This window comes from Panthera tigris, chromosome C2, assembly GCF_018350195.1.
Source record: "Panthera tigris isolate Pti1 chromosome C2, P.tigris_Pti1_mat1.1, whole genome shotgun sequence".
NCBI classification, from domain to species: Eukaryota; Metazoa; Chordata; class Mammalia; order Carnivora; family Felidae; genus Panthera; species Panthera tigris.
Window position 1 is genome coordinate 109,963,025 of NC_056668.1, and position 24,469 is coordinate 109,987,493.

Here is a 24,469-nt window from a genome sequence, read left to right on the forward strand (position 1 = left end):
AAATAAAGCTAGACAACTAATCAATAGGTAAACTTAGATTGGAATATACATTTCCTAACTTCTAGAGGTCAAATCTTGCCTGAAATTCAGGTGCTTTTCACCCAGCAAATGTAGTATCTTATATTCTAGTGACTCTTTATTTCCCACCAGACTGTAAAAGCCTCGAGTGCAGAGTATGTTAGGGTCCATTTTATCTTTGAATCTCTAGCACTTAGGACAGTGTCTAAGAGAGCAGAGGACCACAGTGTGCAACAGTTGTTTGGCCCCACTTAAAAAAAGAACAAAACAAAACTGAATTTGAATGTCCTTGAAATGGAACACATATATTCTATAGAATAAGATATATAGGGATATCTCAGTGCTGCCCACCTTACTAATTCATTTATGGGAAACAATTTATATATTTGTGTATCTCACACATCACTTAAATTTTTAAGTACCCAATACACGTAAAATGAAGAATCAGGATATCAAATGCTTATTTTTTTTTTCTTAGGTAGGAGGGTGATAAACTGTCTTGGTTTGCCCAAGACTGTTTTGATTCTAGAACTGAAAGTTTTGCAATTCTAGGAAAGCCTTAAATCCTAGGCAAGTCAAAATGGTTCATTACTCTTAGCTGGCTGATTTTTCTCCAAGTAAAAATAATTTTTTATCAAAATATTAGCAAAGTATCAATGACTTATAATTCCATCTCTCTGGGAAAATAAAAAAAATAATTTAACACTGTATTGTGTAATTGAGATTTGTTAAGAGAGTAGAACTTAAGGGTTCTCACCAAAAAACAAAAAAAACCCAAAACCAAAACAATAAAAAATAGAAATATGTGAGGTAATGGATGTGTTAATTATCTAGATAGGAGGAATCCTTCACAATGTATACATAATTCATCACAGTGTACTCTTTAAATATTTTAAAGTTGTATTCTTCAACTTTTTACCTCAGTAAAGCTGGGAAAAAATTCTGGCTTGTCTGGAAAAAAGAATAATTTGATTAGTTACAACATCTAGGTGAACTATGTCTGCCTTCTCTCAAGGAACTTGTAATGTGATAAATCTTGATCTAATCATACCTTAGGTTCATTTCTTCATGCTGAAGTGTATTCATCATGGTCTTTTCTTGAGAATAAGTGGCTACACTTCCTCTGACTCTAGTGATATATCAGTGTTTATAGACAACCTTCACAAAGGACCTGGTGCACCTCAAATTTTAGTAATAGTTTCCATGGAAGAAATCCCATTGCTTCCTTAGTCCTTATGATAAGTGTGCCTCCCTGCAAGACTTTTTTTCTGTGAGAACCTCTCAATTGATGCTCTTCTATGTGGTCTTGCTTCCTATAGAAACCCCCTCTCAGAATCTAAACCTGATTTTTTTCAAGGAAGGCCAGTTGATTTCATAATTTGTTTTGTTAATTTGTCTCAGTTTGGTGAGGTGGCTCTAGCTGCAACCACTCCCTCTTTCTTAAGTTTCCAGAATTTAAGATACTCATGAATTACTTATGTGTCTATGTAAAGAAGTCTTCCCTGCAGTTTTGCCTGTTGCCTTCCCTTCCCTCCTCTCCAAGCTACTTCAGGTCTCGGGTAGATGTTTGATTTTAGAAAGCCATTTTGTGCCTCTCTCCATCATTCTTTTTCTCTCTCCACCTCTCTCTCAAATATTTGAAAACATATTTGGAAGAACAGAAAAAAATGGTTTGTTTTTTACTATTTAAAATAGTAGTGGCTCTAAGGATAGATTTGGGGAAAAAATGAGATAATATGGATACGAATTATACCAGAAAGAGGCGGTGGGTGTTGGAGGAGGAGGAGGAAAGTGCAACATAGAGATGGAGACTAGAGGAGAAGAAAATAACCTTTTTCTTCCCTATCTTCTCCGCCTTGACAGAAATCTCTGATTCTTTGTCCACTTCTCCATTTGAAATCTTCTCATTTGTACTTGGACCCGAACAATCTAGCATATCTGATAACACGATAAAATTGATTTTTAAATATAATTTTTATTTTGTGTACCATAGCCTGAATATTGGAATGAGATGCAACAAAAATTTATATTAATTAAAGCTCTTTTAAATATTTGAAAATAGGATTTCTAAATTATCATGTAAATTTATGCAGAAAACACAAATCAAATGGCTCCTGGTTTTGATGTAATAAAAACTGGTACTGTTATTATAAACTTCTACAACTTTTTTCCCAGCTCCATTGAAAGATGAAAGTGCCAAACACTGTCGTTTTTCAGCCCTTCCCCTTGGAATTCCTGTCACTCTTATTTAGTAGACCTTATTTCTTCATGGAAATAGCACTGTTTCATTTATAAAAAATTCATGGGACACAATTTTCTCTTGAGTACATAGGGCCTAAGGCTTTCAACCATGTCTATACTATTGCCTAGAAACTTGCCTATATTTAAAAGATTCATGAATTTAGAGTTACTATTGGTCAAATGTCAGCAGTGCCTTTTTTAGAGTTATAAAACAGAGGATTAGAAAAAAATCTATAAGAACTCATTCATTTGGTCTTTACTTATGGAAAAACTTGCCCTACATCAATCAAAACAGACAAATAATCTTATTCTTAAAAAAAGAAGAGGTCACCACTTACCTTAGTGTTTAGATACTAAAATGAAAGGCCTTGTTTCTTGTGGAATGTAGCATTTTGTTACAATAACAATCTATTTCTCTTACCAGATAAACTGAGGTTTTTTTAAGTTTGTTTATTTTGAGAGAGCAAGCACGTGCACAAGTGGGGGAGGGGCATAGAGAGAGGGAGAGAAAGAATCCCAAGCAGGCTCTTTGCTACCAGTGCAAAGCCCAACACAGGGCTCGAACTTAGGAACTGTGAGATCATGACGTGAGCTGAAACCAGGGGTCAGAGGCTTATCCAACTGAGCCACCCAGGCTCCCCAATATATTGAGTTTTTAAATTGCCTCTGTACTTCAATATTCTGCTTTTTCAAATTTTCATGATTATGTTTCCTGGTTAAAGTTTCTGTATTTCTCTTCAATCAGCAACCTAGATAAATAGTTGACATCTTTGATCCCGCAGCTTTCAGCATATTATATGAATTTTGTATTCTGTATCATTTATTTTATAATCCAAACACCTAGCACAGGGTTTGCAAGTCAATATGTATTAAAGATCAAGGACTCCAATAAACTGAAGATCTGCAAAAGGAGTCCATCAGAGTTTGGAGCCTGAAAGTTTGTGAAATGGAGCTCAAAACCCAATCTGTACTAGTGAGAGTTAGATTTCATATTGTGATTCAAATCTACTATTACTAGTATTATCTCGTTATTCAAACACTTCATTTATTAAGTGCCTGCTCAATGGTTCTTAAAGCTAGATAACATTTCCCTGGTGACAAAGTCACTCGGCTATTTATTACTCACTTAGATTATTCTATCCATTTCATTCCCTCAGGGCTACAAGTCTGTCTAGAAGAGAATACATTAAGATGATGAAGACTTTTACCTACATCTGAAGTCATGAAAGGAATTAATTTTTTTTATTTTAGCACCTGACATGTCTAAAATTAATAATTATAATCGCTTATCAAGTACATATTGTGTTCCAAAGACTGTGCTAACAAGTACTTTGTTTGCACAGTCCATTTTATATAATTGTCACAAAAACCCTGTCTGGTACTGATATCAACTTTACACGTGAGGAAAGTAAGTTTTAGAAAGATTAGATGGCTTACCCACATTTGAAAAGTTACCAAGTGGCAGAAATAAGATTTTATCCAGTGTGTTTGATTTCAAAGTCTGGTTATTTCCTGCTATGCCAATATTTCCTGCAAATTGAGGATCTACAATTCGCTTGCTAATATTGATAAAAATGATGCTTTAGATAAGCATGGAAATGAAAGCTAATAAACTTATAAAATAAATATACAGAAAGACATTAGTTAAATTGCAACAGATAATTTGATTTGTAGAGACATTTCAGTGTTGTGCTCAATCTTAGAACATAGAGAACCCATATGGTTCTCTACCATTATATGGTGGATTTCGTTGTCATTAAGGAGAACCATGCTTCCATCATTACAGAAAACTGGCAGTGGATCTTTAAATGTATTTTTGGTATTTATGTATAATTTATGTTTTATATTTTATACATTCAATATACTAATAGAATTACATGTTAATATTTTATATCAATATTACACTAGGTATTTGGAAGAGGAGATTGCATAACCATCTCCTTTACAAATAGAATTATACTAAAAGTATATAAGCGAAAATTTACCATCTTACCCATTTCTAAGTGTACAGTTCAGTGATGTTAAATATATTTACATTGTTCAACCATTTTCTAGAATTTTTTCATTTTGCGAAAGTAAAACTTTTTACCTGGTAAAAAAACAACTCCTCATTCTTGCTCCCCTCAGTTCCTGGGAACCACTATTCAACTTTACATTTCTATGAATTTGACTACTCTAGATACTTCATATAAGTGGAATTCTATAGTATTTATTTTTTTGTGTGTGAGTGGCTTGTTTGACTTGGCATAATATCCTTGAGTTTCATCCATATTGCAGCATGTGTCAGAATTTCATTTTTAAGGCTGAATAATATTCCGTTGTATGTGTAGACCACATTTTGTTTACCCATTAATCTGCTGATAGACATTTGGGTTGTTTCTACCTTTTGACTATTGTGAATAGTGTCGCTGTGAATGTGGAGGTACAAATATCTCTTCAAGAACTTGCTTTCAATTTTTGTGTGTGTAAATACCCAAAAGTAGATTTGCCAGGTTATATGGCAATTATTTTTTTTTTTTTGAAGAACCACCATTTTGTTTTCCAAAGTAGCTGTACCATTTTACATTCTTACCAGTAATTTGCAAGGATTTCTATTTCTCCACATCCTCACTAATACTTGTTATTTTCTGTGTTGTTTTGTTTTGTTTTTATAATAGCCATCCTCTTGGGTGTGAGGTGATATTTCACTATGGTTATGATTTAAATTTCCCTGATGATTAGTGACGGTGATGTTTTCATATGCTTATTGGCCATTTGTACATTACCTTTGAGGAAATGTCTATTCAAATCCTCTGCCTATTTTTGAAACTGTTTTTTTTCTTGCTGTTGTTGAGTTGTAGGAACCAACTTTATTCTTATTACAGTTTTCGTTGCAGTATCTGACAATCTTTGGGTAGGAATGAGCCATTAGATAATTCAAGATAATTGGGATCAAGCCCTACATTGGTCTCCGTGCTGAGAATGGAGCCTACTTCGGATTCTCTCCTTCTGCCCCTCTCCCCTGCTGGTGCATGCTCTTTCTCTCAAAATAAACTTAAAAAAATCGTAGACTGATTTAAGGTACAGAAGCATTTGGTAAACCTAAGGAAGCATTTCACTTAATTCTGATTTTTAATATGTTTTTGAAAACACATGAATGGGTATTAGTACAACTAATATTTGAGCTAGAATAGAGTTTAGATACAGATACCATTTCATCCAGTTTCCTCATTTTACAGATAAGGAAATAATAAGGAAGAAAGTATTTGTTACACAATTAGTTAATGCACAACTAGGCTTGGAAGTCAGGGACCCAGGTCTCAAACTACTGCTTCTTTTCTACCTCCTGCACTGCTGTCGTGAGTAGACTCCAGCTGAAGAAGTTGTCTTTGGAATTTATTGACCTAAGATCCCAAACACTCCAATTCTTGCTACTTAGTAGTTATAATATCTTTAGCAAGACACTTAAGTATAGTGATGTTCAGGATTTTCCATTAATAAACATAAAAAAAACCCTGTCCTCTAATATCAATGGTGGTTATGATATTCAAATGAGATAAAATATGTGAAAATCTGAAAATGGACAGTTACATGTAAGTATAAGGTGGTATTACTATTAACATAAAATTTTTGTGACATGACGTATTAGGATGAAAAGAAAAAATTGAGTATCTAGATACATACTTAAATTTCGATCTTATATATTCCTCTCTATGTACTTGTCCCCATAGATACAGTGGCTAACTGTATGTGACACATACCAAATCTCCAACAATTCTTCCCCTTGTCATTTCTGGATTTTCATCTCCTTATTTGCAAAAGGAGAAAGTCTGGGCAAGATGATGGCTACAGATCAATTCAACTAAAATATCTATGATGCTGTGATATGAATGTCCCGTTAAAATTAACTGCAACTGAAAATTCTTTTGAGTCTATTAAGTGTATACTGTGGGAAATAGTACTAAGCCAAAGACTATAAGCTAGACATTGTCCTTATGCTCTATATGTAGGAAAGCAAATAAAATATTTTTTTTATAAAGCTTTGCTTACCAACTCCTGCAATTTCCATGTGTCTCTTCTTCAGAGGTCATCTTCTCCCAAATGTAAAACTAGAATAAATATTTTTCTCATTTCCTTATTCCCACACACACAAAACAAAGTCCTTTAAAGAACATATACTTTGAGGGTTGCCTGGGTGGCTTAGTCGGTTAAGTGACCAACTTCAGCTCAGGTCATGATCTCATGGTTCCTGAGGTTGAGCCCTGTGTCAGGCTCTGTGCTGACAGCTCAGAGCCTGGAGCCTGCTTTGGATTCTGTGTCTCCATCTCTCTCTGCCCCTCCCTCACTAAGGCTCTGTCTCTCTTGCCCTCAAAAGTAAATAAACATTAAAAAATTAAAAATAACATACACTTTGGGTTTGAATCCCAGATCATCTGATCACGGCTGAGTTAGTTTGTACAAGACATTAAACGCCTTAAGACCTCAGTTTTGTAAATACATCAAGTAAATGAGAGTATTAGTCCCCCCTCCTCCAGACTTATGTTCAGGACTGAGTGAAATATACTACATATGGTATGTAGCACAGATCCAGATAGAGAGCAGATGTTCATTAAGTGTTAATTTCTCTCCTTCCCTTTCCAAGTAGTTACCATTAGGGAATTTGGGTCCACAAATGAGGCCAGACTCCTTATAATGGGGATGCTGTTCATGACAGTTACTTAAGAAAGTAAAGCATCTAGCAATAGTTCAATTTATAGAAAGTTTATTTCACCAACTGATGATTCATGGAAATGTGACCCAATGGTAGGACGAGATCCTAAGGCCAAATCAAACAGACACCTTGAGTTAAGGATGTTACTGAACATGTGAATAGGTAATATAAATGAAACCTGAGCATTCAAATCTTTTATCAGTAGACCAAGAAAAATGAATTTATTCACAGTGGAGTTGCTGTACATTGAGTGAGGTCTGGTGGTTCGGAATCTAAATTCTCAAAAGGTAGCTCTGTGGAAGTCTTTTTTTTTTTAAATTTTTTTCTTGAGGGTCGGGTGTTTCTGACATGGCTGAGAAAACTTTTTTGAAGGAGTTAATCTGAGTCCAAAAGAAACAAATTAAACTACAAATATAAACTTGAAAAGAAATCACACACTTAAAGGAAATCTTTAGAGGAGTTGTATTTGTGATCATGAGTCTCTGTTAAAATGTTAAGTGGTATTTGACCTAAATCCATAGCCCTTCTCTCCATCTCCTTCTCTGGCTAATCCATTAATGGTGATTTCTAATTGGTTTTTATTTAGAAAACAGGCCATACTAAATCCTATCTGAACTGAAATGTTGATCAAGATACTTGGATCTTTGGTAGATTCATATTGAGCTGGGACCCAGGCTGACAGAATTCCAGACCCTTTCACTGTCTGTTCTGGGTGCTGGTTCTTCAAATCTTTCTATGACTGGACAGTGATAAGTTTTACTCTAAATGCAGGTTTCTTAATTACAGCTCTATAACATTTTGGACTGGATAATTCTTGTTAGGGGATTGTCCTATCCATTATATAATGCTTAGTATTCCTGGTCTCTGCCCACTAGGTGCCTATAGCACCCAAGTCACCCTATTGTGACAATCAAAAATGTCTTCAGTCACTGTCAAATGTCCCCTGGGGAACAAAATCATCCCAGATTGAGAACCATGGGCCCTAACAAAACAAAATGTATGCTTATTCACAAGCATTAAATCTATTTAAGTATTTATTGTCCTACACAAGATGCTCAGTTTTCAAAAAAATCATGAGACATATATAAAAGTTGGGGACAAGGAGGGACCATTTTGAACACAAAAGCAGGCATCAGAGCCAGACTCAGGTATGACACAGATGTTGGAACTTTGACATAGGGATTTACAATAACTATAATTAATATATTAACAGCTCTAATGGAAAACGTAGACAACATGCAAAATGAAATGTGTAATTTCAGGAGAACAATGGGAATTATAAGAGGAATCAACTAGAAATGCTAGAAATAAAAAGCAGAAATGAATAATGCCTTCAGTGGACTCATCAGTCAACACAGCTAAAGAAAGAAACAGTGGCCTTGAAGACTAGAGACCGAATAAGATGGAAAACAGCTTGTGACAAAATTTTTTTTGAAGTTTGCCACTTAAAGAACAATCTTCTAAGTGCTATGGAGTAATGGATTCTCTTCATTTACGTTTTAGTTTTCTTCTCTGGGTCATACCAATCTATTACCTTTTCATATGCTTTATGACCTCCTCTTTGATTCCTTCTTGACTTTTTCAGAGTGCTTCTAAGTTAATTTTTTTTTTCATAAACAGGGTTTTAGCGGTTAAAATTTTATATTTGCAATATTGGCTTTGGTTTACCTCTACACTTAATTGAAATCTGAGTTCCAAATTTTGAAAATGTTTCTTCAGTGTCTGTTATATCTTCCAATATTGCTTACAAGAAAATAATTATCAGATTATCAGAATATCAGATTTTCTTCTTTTGTAGATAAGCTGTTTTATTTTTCTGCATACTCTTAGAAATTTCTCTTTTTCCCTAGTGTTGTGATTTCTACAGAAATTGATGAGGTATAGGTGGTTTTGTATCAAATCTATAGCACTTCTGGTGTGAGCTCTTTGAATCCAAAGATTATATATTGGGAATTATTCTTTGGCTTTTTAAAATCTTATTTTATTTATCCTTTTTTTCTCTCTATAGTGTCTGTATTCTCCTTCTTGAGCTTCACTTATATGTCTGTTCTAACTCTGGGCCTAATTTCAGAGTCTCTTAAATTTTCCTTAATTTTCAGTAACTTTTTATTTAAACTGTAAATTCTGGGAAATTTCTTTTATTTTCTAGATCATGAACTTGGTGATAAGGCATGTTCAGTTTACTGTTTACTTGGTCCATTAGATTTATTAGTTCAGCTATCAATTTCTTTAAATTTCAGGTATTATTTTTTTCTAATTTTAAGGGAACGATTCTTCTATGTTTCTTATTTATAGTAGTATTTTCTTGTATTATAGATGAAAATTCTATCCACTTTCCATAAATGCATTAATTTAGAAAAATGTGAATGTTATTTTCTATTCCCTAATTTTTTTTCTTCCTCTGAAGTTAGTTATGTGCACTCTGTTTTTGTTCTTCTCATTTATGGGTTTGGGTTTTACTTGTGGTCATTGTACAGTTTTTGGCTTCCTTGTCTTAAAACATTTTGTTTTTTGAATTTTGAGAAAATCTCAAAACAGAAGGGAGAAATACTTACCTCAATAGAAGATTATGGGTGGATGGTGAAAATTCTCCCTCCTGTTCTGTTACCTTATATGTGATAGTTTGCATCCGTGCATCAGAGGTGAATCTGTTGGCTTGATGGTATATATTGAGTGGAGGTGGAATGAGATGCCATTGGTCAGTGAATAGTCAGTGTAGGACTGTTCCTGGTGCCTAGCATGCCAAGGTTCTTGCCCATTCTCTGAGTCTGGTTCTTCAGACCCCCTGTTGATTCTGTGAGCTAGCTAAAACCCTTTCACCAAAGTCTTATATTAAGGCCTCAGTTGCCTTAAAGAATTCTAACAAGTATGGCAATCCTTCATTGACCTTCATAGAAATAAAGAAGGACTATGGGAATACCTCATTTAAATGTGTTTTGCAGAATTTGTGTATTACACACATTAACAATTAGTGGCAACCCTACCTCAAGCAAGTTTATGGGTGCCATTATCCAACAACACTCGCTCACTTCATGCCTCTATGTCACATTTTGGTAATGCTAACAATATTTTAAACTTTTTCATTGTTATATTTGTTATGATCTATGATCAGTGTTCTTTGATGTTACTACTGTAATTGTTTTTGAAGTACCATGAACTATGCAGATTTTATAAGACAGCAAACTTAGTAAATGTGTGTTTTCTTAGTGTTCAACTGACCAGCCACTCCCTCATATCTCTCCCTCTCTTTGGGCCTCCCTTTGCTCTGAGACATGACAACATTGAAATTAGGCCAGTTAATAGCCCTATAGTGGCCTCTAAATGTTCAAATGAAAGGAAGACTTGCGTGTCTCATTTTAAATCTAAATCTAGAAATGATGAAGCTTAGTGAGGAAGGCATGTGGAAAGCCAAGATAGGCTGAAAGCTAGGCCTCTGGAACCAAACAATTGGTAAAGTTGTGAACATAAAAGAAAAGCTCTTTAAGGAAGTTAAAAATGCTACTCCAGTGAGTGATAAGAGAGCAAAATAGCCTCACTGCTGACACGGAGAACGTTTAGTGGTCTAGATAGAAGATCAATCCAGCCACAACATTTCCTTAAGCCAAAACCTAATCCAGGGCAAGGCTCTAAGTCTCTTCAATTCTGTGAAGATTGAAAGATGTGAGGAGCTGCTGAAGAAAAATTTGAAACTCACAGAGATTGGTTCATGAGGTTGAAAGGAAAGGAGACTGCTCCATAACACAGATGTGCAAGGAGAAGCAGTAAGTGCTGATGTGGTAGCTATAGCAAATTATCCAGAAGATCTAGCTAAGATAAGTTAATGAAGGTGGTGTATAAACAAGATTTTCAGTGTAGGTGATGTAACCTTTTATTGGAAGAAGATGCCATTTAGGGAGGTCAATGACTGTTTTTTATTTTAATGTTTATTTTTGAGAGAGAGAGACATTTTTTTAATGTTTATTTTTGAGTGGGGGAGGGGCAGAGAGAGAGAGAGGGAGACACAGAATCCAAAGCAAGCTCCAGACTCTGAGCTGTCAGCACAGAGCCCAACGTGGGGCTTGAACTCACCAACTGTGAGATCATGAGCCAAAGTCAGACACTTAACTGACTGAGTCACTGAGGCACCCCTGCCTGGTTTAAAAGGGTTATAGGATAGCCTGACTCTGTTCTTAGGGCTACAGTGACTTGAAGTTGAAGCCAGTGCTCATGTACCATTCTAAAAATCCTAGCACCCTCAATAATTACGCTAAACCTATTCTGCTTGTGCTCTAGAAATGGAACAACAAAGCCTGGATGACAGTATGTCTGTTTACAACATAGTGTATCAGATATTTTATGGCCACACTTGAGACCAATCTTCAGAAAAAAATATTCCTTTCAAAATATGACTCCTCAGTGACAATGCACCTGGTCACTCAAGAATTCTGATGGACATGGACAAGATTAATGTACTGCTAGTACAGCATCCATTCCGTACCCCGTGAATCAAGGAATAATTTTGACTTTCAAGTTTTTCTGTTTGGGAAATGCATTATTTAAAACTAGAGCTGCCCTAGATTGTGATTCCTCTGATGGATCGGGGAAAAGTAAAATGAAAATCTCGGGAAAGTAGTCACCATTCTAGATGCCATTAAGAAGATTCACATGGGAAGAGGTCAAAATATCAACATGAATAGGAGTTTGGAAGAAGTTGATTCCAACCCTCATGACTTTGAGGGGTTCCAGACTTCAGTGGAGGAAGTAACTATAGATGTGTAAACAACAAGAATTAGCAACTAGAATGGAAGTGGAGCCTGAAGGTGTGGCTGAATTGCTGCAATCTCATGATCAGACTCTGATGGATGAGGAGCTGCTTCCTATGAATGAGCACAGAAAGCGGCTTCTTGATATAGACTATATTTCTGGTGCAGATGCTGTGAAGATTGTTGAAATGACGACAAAGGATTTAGAATATTACGTAAACCTAGTTGCTAAAGCAGTGGCAGGGGTTGAGAGATTGACTCCAATTTGAAAGAAGTTCCACTTTGGATAGATACTATCAAACAGCATTGCATGCTACAGAGAAATTCTTCATGAAAGGAAGAGTCAATTGATGTGGCAAACTGCATTGTTGTCTTATTTTAAGGAATTGCCACATCCACCCTAACCTTAAGCAACCACCACCCTGATCATTCACCAGCCATCAATACTGAGGCAAGACCTTCCAACCAGCAAAAGATTATGACTGCCTGAAAGGTCAGATTTTATTTTAGCAATAAAATATTTTTAAATTAAAGTATGTACATTTTTAGGTATAATGCTGTTGCACACTTAATAGATTACAGAATAGTATAGACATAACTTTTATATGCCCTGGGAAACCAAAGAAATTCATTTGACTCTATTATGATAGTTGGTTTATTATGATGGTCTGGAACTAAACCTGAAATATCTCTGAGATATGCCTGCAGTGTGTGTGTGTGTGTGTGTGTGTGTGTGTGTGTGTTTTAGCACAGCTCTGGAAATTATATGGGTCTGTTTCTCCCACTTACTCTCTGTGGGAGGGATGCCTTTAGTTTTTGTGTATGTAAAAAGTTGGGGAGAAAAGGCTTTCTTACACAGGAAGAAGCAGTGAGCTCTATTTTTGGCATAGTAAGGAAGACTTCACACTGAAGGTTAAAGTTTTAGTCAATTTCACTTCTAAGGCAAAAGTGCTTTTCTCTATCCACCCTAATCTCCTCCATTCACGTCTTATGTGTTTAGTACAGATCTGGTAATAGTTGTAATTCTGCTCATTTCTTCAAGTCTCTGTTTGCATCCCCTTTTATGTAATAAACAGGAACTGGGAAGGACCCAGCCATCCCATTTGTTAGGAATGTAATTCTTTCATCATTGTATTGGGTGAATCTGAACTTGTAGCTCTCTGGCATTTTACACTGTGGTTTCCACTGCTTAGATTTCATCATTAATTAATTACGTCTGTTTTGAAAAAAAAATTTTTTTTAACGTTTATTTATTTTTGAGACAGAGAGAGACAGAGCATGAATGGGGGAGGGGCAGAGAGAGAGGGAGACACAGAATCAGAAGCAGGCTCCAGGCTCTGAGCCATCAGCCCAGAGTCCGATGTGGGGCTCGAACTCATGGACTGCGAGATCGTGACCTGAGCTGAAGTCGGACGCCCAACCGACTGAGCCACCCAGGTGCCCCTAATTTTGTCTGTTTTGTCTTATAAAGTCTCTTACAATGCTTGGGCTTCTGATGTCACTTCTTTTCCAGAACTGGTAGACTGCCTCATCATTTTTTAAGAACAATTTTCTATTTTCCAATGGGAACTTGGGAGAGGAGAGAGAGAAATAGATGTCCTCAGGTACCATCTAGTTTTGCCATTTCATAAAATTTCCAATAATTCTCAATCTGGCTGTACCTTGGAGAATTTTTTTTTTAATTTTTTTAAATGTTTATTCATTTTTGAGACAGAGAGAGGCAGAGCATGAATAGGGGAAGGTCAGAGAGAGAGGGAGACACAGAATCTGAAAACAGGCTCCAGGCTCTGAGCTGTCAGCACAGAGCCTGGCGGGGCTCGAACTCATGGACCGCGAGATCATGACCTGAGCCGAAGTCAGAAGCCCAACCGACTGAGCCACCCAGGCGTCCCGAGAAATTTTTTTAAAATACCATTGCCTGTGGCTCATTCACAAAGATGATGATTTATATAATCTGGAATGGAACCCAGGCATCAAGAGGTTTTTAAAGCTCCCCAGATGATTGCAAAGTGGAGTAAAGTTAAAGACTCTCTAAGCCAAATATGTGGCCATGTTTAAGTATAGGGGTGAATTGTCAAACTTCAGTGTCTATAAGAATAGCCAGAGGAGATAAGACACCTGGGTAGCTCAGTCAGTTGGGTGTCCGACTTTGGGTCAGGTCATGATCTTGTGGTTTGTGGGTTCGAGCCCCATGTTGGGCTCAGTGCTGACAGCTCAGAGCCTGGAGCCTGCTTCGGATTCTGTGTCTCCCTCTCTCTCTGCTCCTCCCCTGCTCACACTCTGTCTCTCTTTCTCTCTCTCTCTCTCTCTCTCAAAAATAAATAAACATTAAAAAAAAAAAAAAAAGAGAGAATAGCCAGAGGAGATTCTGGGGCCAGCTACTCAAGATGCTGATTAGGTAGAAGTGTTACGGTTGCTTCTGCTTGAGATATCCTCAAGAGGAGCAGAGAGCAGAAATTTCCTTCAGCAGTTTGTGAATACTTCTCTTTCTTTCTGTCTTTATTTTTGTGTAGTTTGAAAGGCCTTCACCCTTCTCCTTACAAATAACAGGTAAAGATGATCTGACACAGCTTCAAAATCCTCAGTATTGTAAAGCAGGAAGCTACCCACCAACATTGAAGTGAACTTGAAATGTAATATGCATCCTGCATGTTATTCCCAAGCTGGCCCATCTCAGTTCTTAACACTAGCTGGTTTATCTTCCTAGGACCACTTTAATGGCCTATTCTGGGATTCCTTATTTTTCAAAGGCAGTCAAACAGTTTTTCAAAATTAATGATCTTTCAAACAATAGTGACAATCACAGACATAATTTTAATCAATAAAAATAGGGCAGTCATTCCTTCATATTTGAAAAGCAACGTTATATTTTGCCTTTTTTAAGATCAAAACAAAACAAAATGAAAAAAACCCAAGGGCTCAATTTGTCACTCTTTGGAGAGAATATGAATTCCTCAAGGTCAAAAGGAAGAGAACTGATCTCTATGTCCTTGTATACCATAACTGAGTTTAGCTCTTCTCTAAAACTAAAATATAGTTACAAAATTCAAAGACTTTCAGAAGACTTTGGGGGACATAACTAAAAAATATTTTGCCATTCTGATGATGAGGACCTCTGCATAGATTTTTAACCATCATGGAAGTAAAGTGCTTCCACATAGTCTGCCAAACTAGAAGAGGAAATATTTTAAAATTTCATAAAAACTTTAGAGACATTAAATTTACAGATATCTTATAGTCCACTATCCAAGAGACTGTATCTTCCACAAACTAAAATTCTAATTTTTCTCTAACACAGTTTTAATCACATAACCTTAAAATCAGGAGAAGAAAAATAAAATTAAAAATTTAAATACAATTAATTCTTTATTGTATACATTTGCCTTCTGAAAAAAGTAGAATGTTTGATGATTTAATCCCAGTATGAAATATGGATTTAGATTCTACATGAAACGTGTAGTCCCTTTTAATGATAATCTATTTAGCATAACAGCACATCTGATTTATTAACTCTTAATTACATTTTCTAGAAACAACCAAAAAAATCTCTTCTGTTTCTTACTGGAGGTTTTTACTATAGAAAAACAGAACATTTTGAGAGTAGGTAATTAAGAAATCAGCATCTAAAATTTCACTTAAGTAAAATGTAAGGTAAAGGCATGTATTAATATCGTTTCTATAAGATTCATAAAACCTTGTCTGGAAAACCTTTTCTGGTGCATTGCAAGGTGGGAAGTTGAGATGAATTTAATTTGCATTATAATAGCTAGATCAAAACAGTGTTTCAAAAAAAGAGGATAGTGACTGAAAGATTGGGTACCAAAATATAGGGAAAGAGCGTGGGATAATATGCTCATTTCTAGGGATAATATGTACTATGTATATATTGTTTTGGAAGAACAAGAACATAAGGGATTTATTCATGAATTAAGATGTTTCAGATGTTTATCAAGTAACTACTAGAATCTAGGCACTGCATTAGATTCTAGAGATGTAATAGTGGGCATTAAAACCAAAACTCTCTTTAGTCATGTAGCTCTTGATCTACTGGAATATGCATATGTGGATTAAATATATATATATATATATATATATATATATATATATATAAAGAGTAAGTTAATATTTTTAGTAAAAAAAAATAAAGTTCAAATTCATCAAAATCCATTTGAATGTATTTAATCAACATAATACTACTGTAGGTGAATTAAGGAAGAAACAACTTGAAAATTCCCCATAAGTCATCATGAGAAACTATGGTTAGTATATATGGAAATGCTATAAGCTTAGACATCTGTTATTGATCCTAGAGTTGACCTCTGAAGGGAGTTTCTATATCTGAAGTTGAACCTTTTAGACATATTTAAGTTCAAGGAAAGAAATGAAAACTTGATAAGAATGTAATGATAAAAATTTAAATAAGCTTCATCTTGGAGGGAAACTCTTGAAGCAGAGTAGAAACCTGACCATAAACTTTGGGCTAATTGTAATTATTATCTGGGCTGGTACAATTTTTATTCGTTTCTAATAAGTAAGATAAAGTTGAGTTAAATCATGTGTATCTATTTTCCAGAGCAGAAGCGTGTATATGATATAAAGTAAAATATCTAAGGTACTGACATCTATCACTATTTTCAGTAATAGTGAACAAGTTAAATTACTCCTGAAATATGTTAACATGGGGTATGTTGACTTAAGTGTTCTATCTCATGAGAATATATTGAAAGCTATCAATCATTAAGCTTTTTGTTTGTCAAATGGATAAAAATAAAATTCAATTTTAAAACTGCTTTTTGATCTTTAGATATTTTAAAAATATATTCTACAATTCAAAGGAAATTGATGAACAACTTAACATCATATAAATGCTAATTATGTAAATTACAAAACTAAAACAATGCATAAAAGATATATGTACTTAAATTATTCATTTTTTAACCAAATCTTTGAAACAACCAGTGTTTTGTTTGTTGGCCTCAAGACAGTGAGCAGTATTCTTACAAATAAAAGACCCTCTCTACATTAATTATTAAAAGGACAAGAACAGGAATTCTTACAAAGATGCAAAAAAAAAAAAAATCAGACAAAAACAACCTCATGAATTTTCAGCAGAAGTTACTACCTGTGGCTAATAAAGTGCATAGCCAGAGCAAAATCTAGCATCCCTCACAAATACTTCGATCTCCTTAACCATTTAAAGGCTGTTTTCCCATTAGTCACTTCATTGCACTTGGAATCACTGGGATTCTGAAGTGCATATATGCAATAAATTTATATATGTTTTCTCATTTAGAGAGTGTCAACTCAATTCATGGAAAGTTATGAATGAGTGTTTCTGTATCTATTTGCTTTAACATTAAGCTAACAAAAAGGGTGAGATTATGCAATTCAGTATTTGGATTTTTCTGTCTTTAAATCTGATAATGAGAATGTAACAACATTTGAAGTTCAAAACACAGGGGCATCTGGGTATGTCAGTAGGTTAAGCATCTGACTTGGGCTCAGGTCATGACCTTGTGGTTTATGGGTTTGAGCCCTGTGTCAGGCTCAGCTCAGAGCTTGGAGCCTGCTTCTGTCCCTCTGCCCCTCTGCCACTCACACTCTGTCTCTCAAAGATAAATAAACATTAAAAAAATTTTCAGTTGAAAAACACAGAATAAACAATATCCTAAAATGTACAAATTTGATAATGCCACAAGGTATTGACAAGACCAGGAACAAGAAGCCAATTCACTTTATCATTAAATAGGATAAAACATTTTTAATTATTGTGACTCTAATGTAGAGAAAGATACTGTTTTCTATGCTAATTTTTAATAAAATACTTGTTTTATATTTATGCATGTAAATTCAGAAAATTAAGAATATCTGTTAATGACTCAGATATTTTTTATCAGTTAGGTGGAAATTACTATAATATTTTTAAATTACCTAAGGAAAAATAGCTGAGTAGGTATATTTAGGGATCAACTATAAATTACCAATAAAATCTACTAAATATTCAGGCATGTTTCATGAGGAGAAAAATAAACATCATAGGTCAAACAGCAAAAAATACCCCTATCTTCTTAATGAGAAAATAGGAAAGAAAACATCTTCCTTTAACCACTGAAAAACTTGTGTGGTTTGTTTTAGATTTGAAATTTAAACTTAAGAACTACCATTTTGGCCTCTAGCTTTGTATTTACATTTATTAGCAAATATCTGAGACTGTCAAAATACACTAATCAGTATCATCAAGGAATAAAGCATAATGTGAAAAAATAGTGAGTTGAAATAATGGAGATTAAACACCTCACTTAATATGAGGCAGAGTGAATGAAAAGGGAACAATGCCTGGAAATATCCTGGTATTGCAATTGACTAATAAAACCACCACCACAAAAACACAAAGTATCTTAGACATTAGGACAGGAATATTCTGGTTATAGGTTATATGGTATTAAGCATATCACAGAATACATAGGAAACAGTAAAAGGTTTTACTTGAATGAAAACTCTTAGATTTAAATGTCTTATAAAAATGTTAAGGATTTAAAATGAGTGATTTATAAAGCCTTCAACTCAAAATGATTTTAAAAGGCAAAAAACAACAACATAGAATAAAGAAACTAAAGATAAAAAACCGAAAGTGACGAATGGAAAGCAAAGAAACTGAATTCATAATAAATCCAAGGTCTTTTTTTTTTTTTTTTTATAAAAAACAACAGCAACAAAAAAACAAAACAAAAAACCCAATAGGGGTGCCTGGGTGACTCCATAGGTTGAGCATTTTACTTTGGCTTCTGTCATGATCTCAGAGTTTGTGAGTTCAAGCCCCACATCGGGCTCTGTGCTAACAGCTGGGAGCCTGGAGCCTGCTTCTGATTCTATGTCTCTGTCTCTCTCTCTGTCAAAAATAAATATTTACAGTAGAGGCTAAAGTCTGGGATTGTGGTACTTCCCGCTTTGGTCTTCTTCAATATTACTTTGGCTATTCGGAGTCTTTTGTGGGTTCTTAAAAATTTTAGGATTGCTTGTTCTAGCTTTGAGAAGAATGCTGGTGCAATTTTGATTGGGATTGCATTGAATGTGTAGATTGCTTTGGGGGGAGTATTGACATTTTAACAATATATATTCTTCCAATCCATGAGCACGGAATGTTTTTCCATTTCTTTATATTTTCTTCAATTTCCATCATAAGATTTCTATAGTTTTCAGCATACAGATCTTGTACATCTTTGGTTAGGTTTATTCCTAGGTATTTTATGCTTCTTGGTGCAGTTGTGAATGGGATCAGTTTCTTTATTTGTCTTTCTGTTGCTTCATTATTAGTGTATAAGAATGCAACTGATCTGTACATTAATTTTGTATCCTGTGACTGTGCTGAATTCATGTATCAGTTCTAGCAGACTTTTGGTGCAGCCTCTACTACAAAGGGGTAATCATCAAGACAGCATGGTATTGGCACAAAAACAGACACATAGACCATTGGAATAGAATAGAGACTCCAGAATTGGACCCACAAAAGTATGGCCAACTAATCTTTGACAAAGCAGGAAAGAATATCCAATGGAAAAAAGACAGTCCCTTTAACAAATGGTGCTGGGAGAACTGGACAGCAACATGCAGAAGGATGAAACTAGACCACTTTCTTACACTTTCTTACACAAAAATAAACTCAAAATGGAGGAAGAACCTGGATGTGAGACAGGACACCATCAAACCCCTAGAGGAGAAAGCAGGAAAAAAAACCTCTCTGACCTCAGCCATAGCAATTTCTTACTTGACACATCTCCAAAGGCAAGGGAATTAAAAGCAAAAATGAACTATTGGGACCTCATGAAGATAAAAAGCTTCTGCCCTGCAAAGGAAACAATCAACAAAACTAAAAGGTAACCAACGGAATGGGAAAAGATATTTGCAAATGACATATCAGACAAAGGGCTAGTATCCAAAATCTGTAAAGAACTCACCAAACTCCAAACCCGAAAAACAAATAATCCAGTGAAGAAATGGGCAGAAGACATGAATAGACACTTCTCTAAAGAAGACATCCAGATGGCCAACAGGCACATTAAAAGATGCTCAATGTCACGCCTCATTAGGAAAATACAAATCAAAACCACACTGAGATATCACCTCACACCAGTCAGAGTGGCTACAATGAACAAATCAGGAGGCTATAGATGCTGGAGAGGATGTGGAGAAACGGGAACCCTCTTGCACTGTTGGTGGGAATGCAAACTGGTGCACCCACTCTGGAAAACAGTGTGGAAGTTCCTCAAAAGATTAAAAATAGATCTACCCTGTGAACCAGAAATATCACTGCTAGGAATTTACCCAAGGGATACAAGAGTGCTGATGCATTGGGACACTTGTACCCCAGTGTTTACAGCAGCACTTTCAACAATTGCCAAATTATGGAAAGAGCCTAAATGTCCATCAACTGACGAATGAATAAAGAAGATGTGGTTTTTATATATGATGGAATACTACGTGGCAATAAGAAAGAATGAAATCTGGCCATTTGTAGCAACGTGGATGGAACTGGAGAGTGTTATGCTAAGTGAAATAAGTCATACAGAGAAAGACTGATAGTGTATGTTTTCACTCTTATGTGGATCCTGAGAAACTGAACAGAAGACCATGGGGGAGGGAAGGAGGAAAAAAAAAGTTAGAGAGGGAGTGAGTCAAACCATAAGAGATTCTTAAAAACTGAGAATAAACTGAGGGTTGATGGGGGGTGGGAGGGAGGTTAGAGGGGGTGATGGGCATTGAGGAGGGCACCTGTTGGGATGAGCACTGAGTGTTGTATGGAAACCAATTTGACAATAAATTTCATATTAAAAAATAAAAATAAACCAGCTTTAAATCTTTAAAACCAAAAAATTAAAATAAATATTTAAAAAATTTTAAAAACCAAATAGTAAAATAATCTCATCAGGGCTTATAAAAACAAGAGAGATGAAATATGGACACTATGGACACAGAGACAACAAATGAGAGGACATGAGAAGAAAGGGGTGGGGAGATAGGCGTATGTCCAGATGTCTACCTCAAAAACTGAGATGATTGCTATTATGTTGCATGCCTGGCATCTTTTCATTGTGGAACCACATACCTCACTTAATGTGATTCTGTTGACACAAACAGCACTGAACCATGCACTCCTCACTCCAGTGTGTATTCTGTGACCTATGCTCCTGCAACCATACTCCTGCCCAAGAAGTGTTATCCTGAGTGGAGACATACAGGGATGAAAAGTATAGATTTTTCTCAACTTAGGATGGGGTTACTTCCTGGTCAACTCATCATAAATTGAAAATATTTTTAAAAGTCAAAAATTCATTTAATGTACCATAAAATTGCATAAAATTTTATGCAAATGTATCAGAAATCATCAATCAAATAGATGATTCTCTAACCAATTCAAGAAAGAATGTATTTGGTAAGTAAGGAAATGACTAAAACATATTTTAGCCAATAAAAGAGTATAGGAAAACAATGGCTCTGCATGGGAAGACTCAATATTTTTATTCTCTTCAAATTGATAATTAATGTAACAAGAAATTGAAGTAGGTTTTTTAAAGAACTTGAGTGAATGATACCAAAGTTCATCTGGAAAAATGACAACAGCCAGGGAAATTTTGTAAAAGGAGAATAAAAAGAGATCAGTTATCCTGTTCTATGTTTAAAATGGATTATAAAGCTTTGTGGAACTCATGAAAAAAAGAAAAGCCATAATCAAAAAGCCGTATTTGAAACAAAACAAATTTCAGAAATAGATCTAACTAAATATAAAATTAATATCAAAACTTGGAATTCACACCAGTGGGAAATTATTCAGTAAGTGGTACTGAGAAGGCTTATCATTTAGGAAAAAAGTGAATCCCTATCTTATATTGCAAAACCAAAATTCTAGTTAGGACAAAAATTTAAAAGTTAAAAAGATCAGTGTTTAGTAGTATACAGATGAAACATTCTTTGTTAAAAACATGAAAAACTTATGTTTGTGATTGACTTATATATTTGGGCAGTCACATTGGGGTCATAAATATTTACAAATGAAATGGAGAGCAGGTTGGGGGTTACTAGGTATTAATAAGGAACTAGGGGCAGAACACGGTGGTTATGGCTATAAAAGGGTAATACTAGGGATCCTCATGGTGATAGAAATGCTTTCTTGACCTTATCAATATTAGAATCCTGCTTTTGATTTGTACTATAGTTTTGCAAGATGTTACCATTGGGGGAAACTTAGAAATATGAAATCTCTTATAGTTTTGTCTTATATCTATATGAGAATCTTTAACTCAAAATTAAAAGTTGAATTAAAATCTTAACAGCTGAAAAAAAAACATGAAAAACTAAGCTAAAAGAAATTAACACAATAGGAAAAACTATTTGCAACAAACTTACCAACTATGAATCTGAAAATACAAAAACCTCAAACCATTGTAAACCATATCTAACATTCCAATAGAAAAATAGTCCCAGAACTTCTATAGGCAATTCTAAAGGAAATGACCCAAATGGTCAAAAACATGAAAAACAATGGGTGATTGCCATTGTCTTTGTATGGCTGGTGTCTTTTCATTGTGGAACCACATCCCTCACTTAATGTGATTCTGTTGACACCAACTACAGTGAACCATGCACTTCTCACTCCAGTGAGTACTCTTGTGACCTATGCTCCTGCAACCATACTCTTACCCAAGAAGTGTTATCCTGAGTGGAGACATACAGGGATGAAAAGTATAGATTTTTCTCAACTTAGGATGGGGTTACATCCTGATAAACTCATCATAAATTGAAACTATTTTCAAGCCAAAAATGCATTTAATGTACCACATCTACTGAACATCATAGCAGTTGAACTAAATAATCTAATACAAAGCCTTTTTTATAAAGTATTAAAACTCTCATGTAATATTCTGAACACAAAAACCAGAAAGGTTGTATGGGTACGGAAGAGTTGTAAGTGTACTGCTTGTTGATACTCTTCATTCGGGGCAGACAGGAAGCTGTGGCTCACTGCTGCTGTCCAGCATCATGGGAGAGTATCCTACCACATTATCACTAGCCTGGGAAAAGATAAAAATTTGAAGTATGGTTTTGAATGCATAATTACTTTTGCACCATCGTAAAGTTGAAGAATTATAAGCTGAAAAATATTAAGTCAAGGCCCTCCATAACTGAAGCCAAATTATTAGGAGGCAACACTACTGAAGAAGAGAATGTTCACAACCGCATGTTGCTTTTCTCACATTCCATGGGCTATCCAGTTTCCTTCCAATAAGCCACCCTTTAGTGAAGGTAGACACAATCTACCTCTTGAAATAAAAAAACCCTTAAGTGATACAAACTGTTGAATCTCATCAGTGATCAAAGAAATGTAAATTACAATAACTATAATCTTTTCACCAAAGTTAAGTAAACATTAAAACAAATGGCAATAAGCAAAAGGTTTTATGGGCAACAAAGTAAACTATACAAAGCTTTTGGATGCATTTATTTTTTTCCTTAAATTTTATTTTTTAAAAAATGGTAAAAACATAAAGTGAAGGAAAGAGATGGGGTACCTGGGTGGATCAGTTGGTTAAGCATCCGAATCTTGATTTCAGCTCAGATCATAAGCTCATGGTTTATGGGTTCGAGCCCTGCCTTGGTCTCTGCACTGACAGTGCAAAGCCTGCTTGGGATTCTCAATCTCTCCCTCTCTCTCTGAAAATAAATAAATAAATAAATAAATAAATAAATAAATAAATAAATAAATAAATTTTTAAAGTGAAGGAAACGGGTGCCTGGGTGGCTCAGTCTGTTAAGCATCTGACTCTTGATTTCAGCTCAGGTCATGATTTCACAGTTAATGAGTTGGAGCCCTGCATGGGGCTCTGTGCTGACAGTGCCCGCCCTAGTCTGCTTGAGATTCTCCCTTTCTTGTCTGTCCCTCCCCGACTTGTGCTCACTGAACACTATTTTCCCCATTAATTTTACAAAGAAAATAAAGCATTAATATATATTTTACAGCCTGACAAAGATGAGGTAGTAGTTAGGTCCCTGCAGGGAAGAGATGGCAAACCAAGTTTAGGTAATTTGAGGTTTACAAGAATATGAGCAGAGTTCAGGAAAGTCAACAAGGGATAGTGCAATACCCTGGGGTTAGAAACAACTGGAAGCCTTTACCTCCTAGGCCTGAACAGAGGGAGGGAAGGTTACAGAAATGTGGAGAGTAGCTGTTTGGAGCTGTGGACTTCAGTAAAGTTTTGCCACCATCCCTCAAATACTAAAACATTTTTAAAGAGGCAAATATAAGGTGTCAGACTTAGATGAAAAGGACTGAGTGCTATTTGTAAAACTGAAAATCTGTAATTAAATGCATACTCCACTCTGAAATTAGTTGACCCTTTCTAGTAGGGTGTTATTTTCTGAAATCTGTATATATAATTTCTAATATTTTTAATTTATATATATATTTAATATAAATATACTTTTAATAAAAATGTAGATTTGAAACTAATATAGCACTGTAGGTTTATTATACTTGAATAAAAAATAAAGAATTCAATGCTATATCAAAGCCAGTAACTCATAACCACAAAATATTTATAACATATATAGCAAACACTTGTTACTGTTTTTCATAGATTTATCCTCAAAGGGATAAATTTCCTTTCCTCTTCAATTAAACAGTTCCGGGTCTTTAAGTAGACTTAGGTAAGAACTTGAATTCTTACCAAGGTAGGTCAATTCATATTTTGTCTACTATACCTATACTGTATATGCTTACATGGTT

The 24,469-nt window shown here is 35.1% G+C and overlaps 1 protein-coding gene across 1 annotated transcript in view; it reads right to left on the reverse strand.

The window, feature by feature from the left end:
- The window catches only part of LOC102963491 (transmembrane protein 183A-like), a 120,245-nt gene that overhangs the window by 34,388 nt on the left and 61,388 nt on the right, over positions 1-24,469 (reverse strand). The window contains 1 exon segment of the mRNA XM_015539368.2: positions 1,772-1,956. Within this exon segment, the coding sequence (XP_015394854.2) occupies positions 1,772-1,956 (185 nt within the window).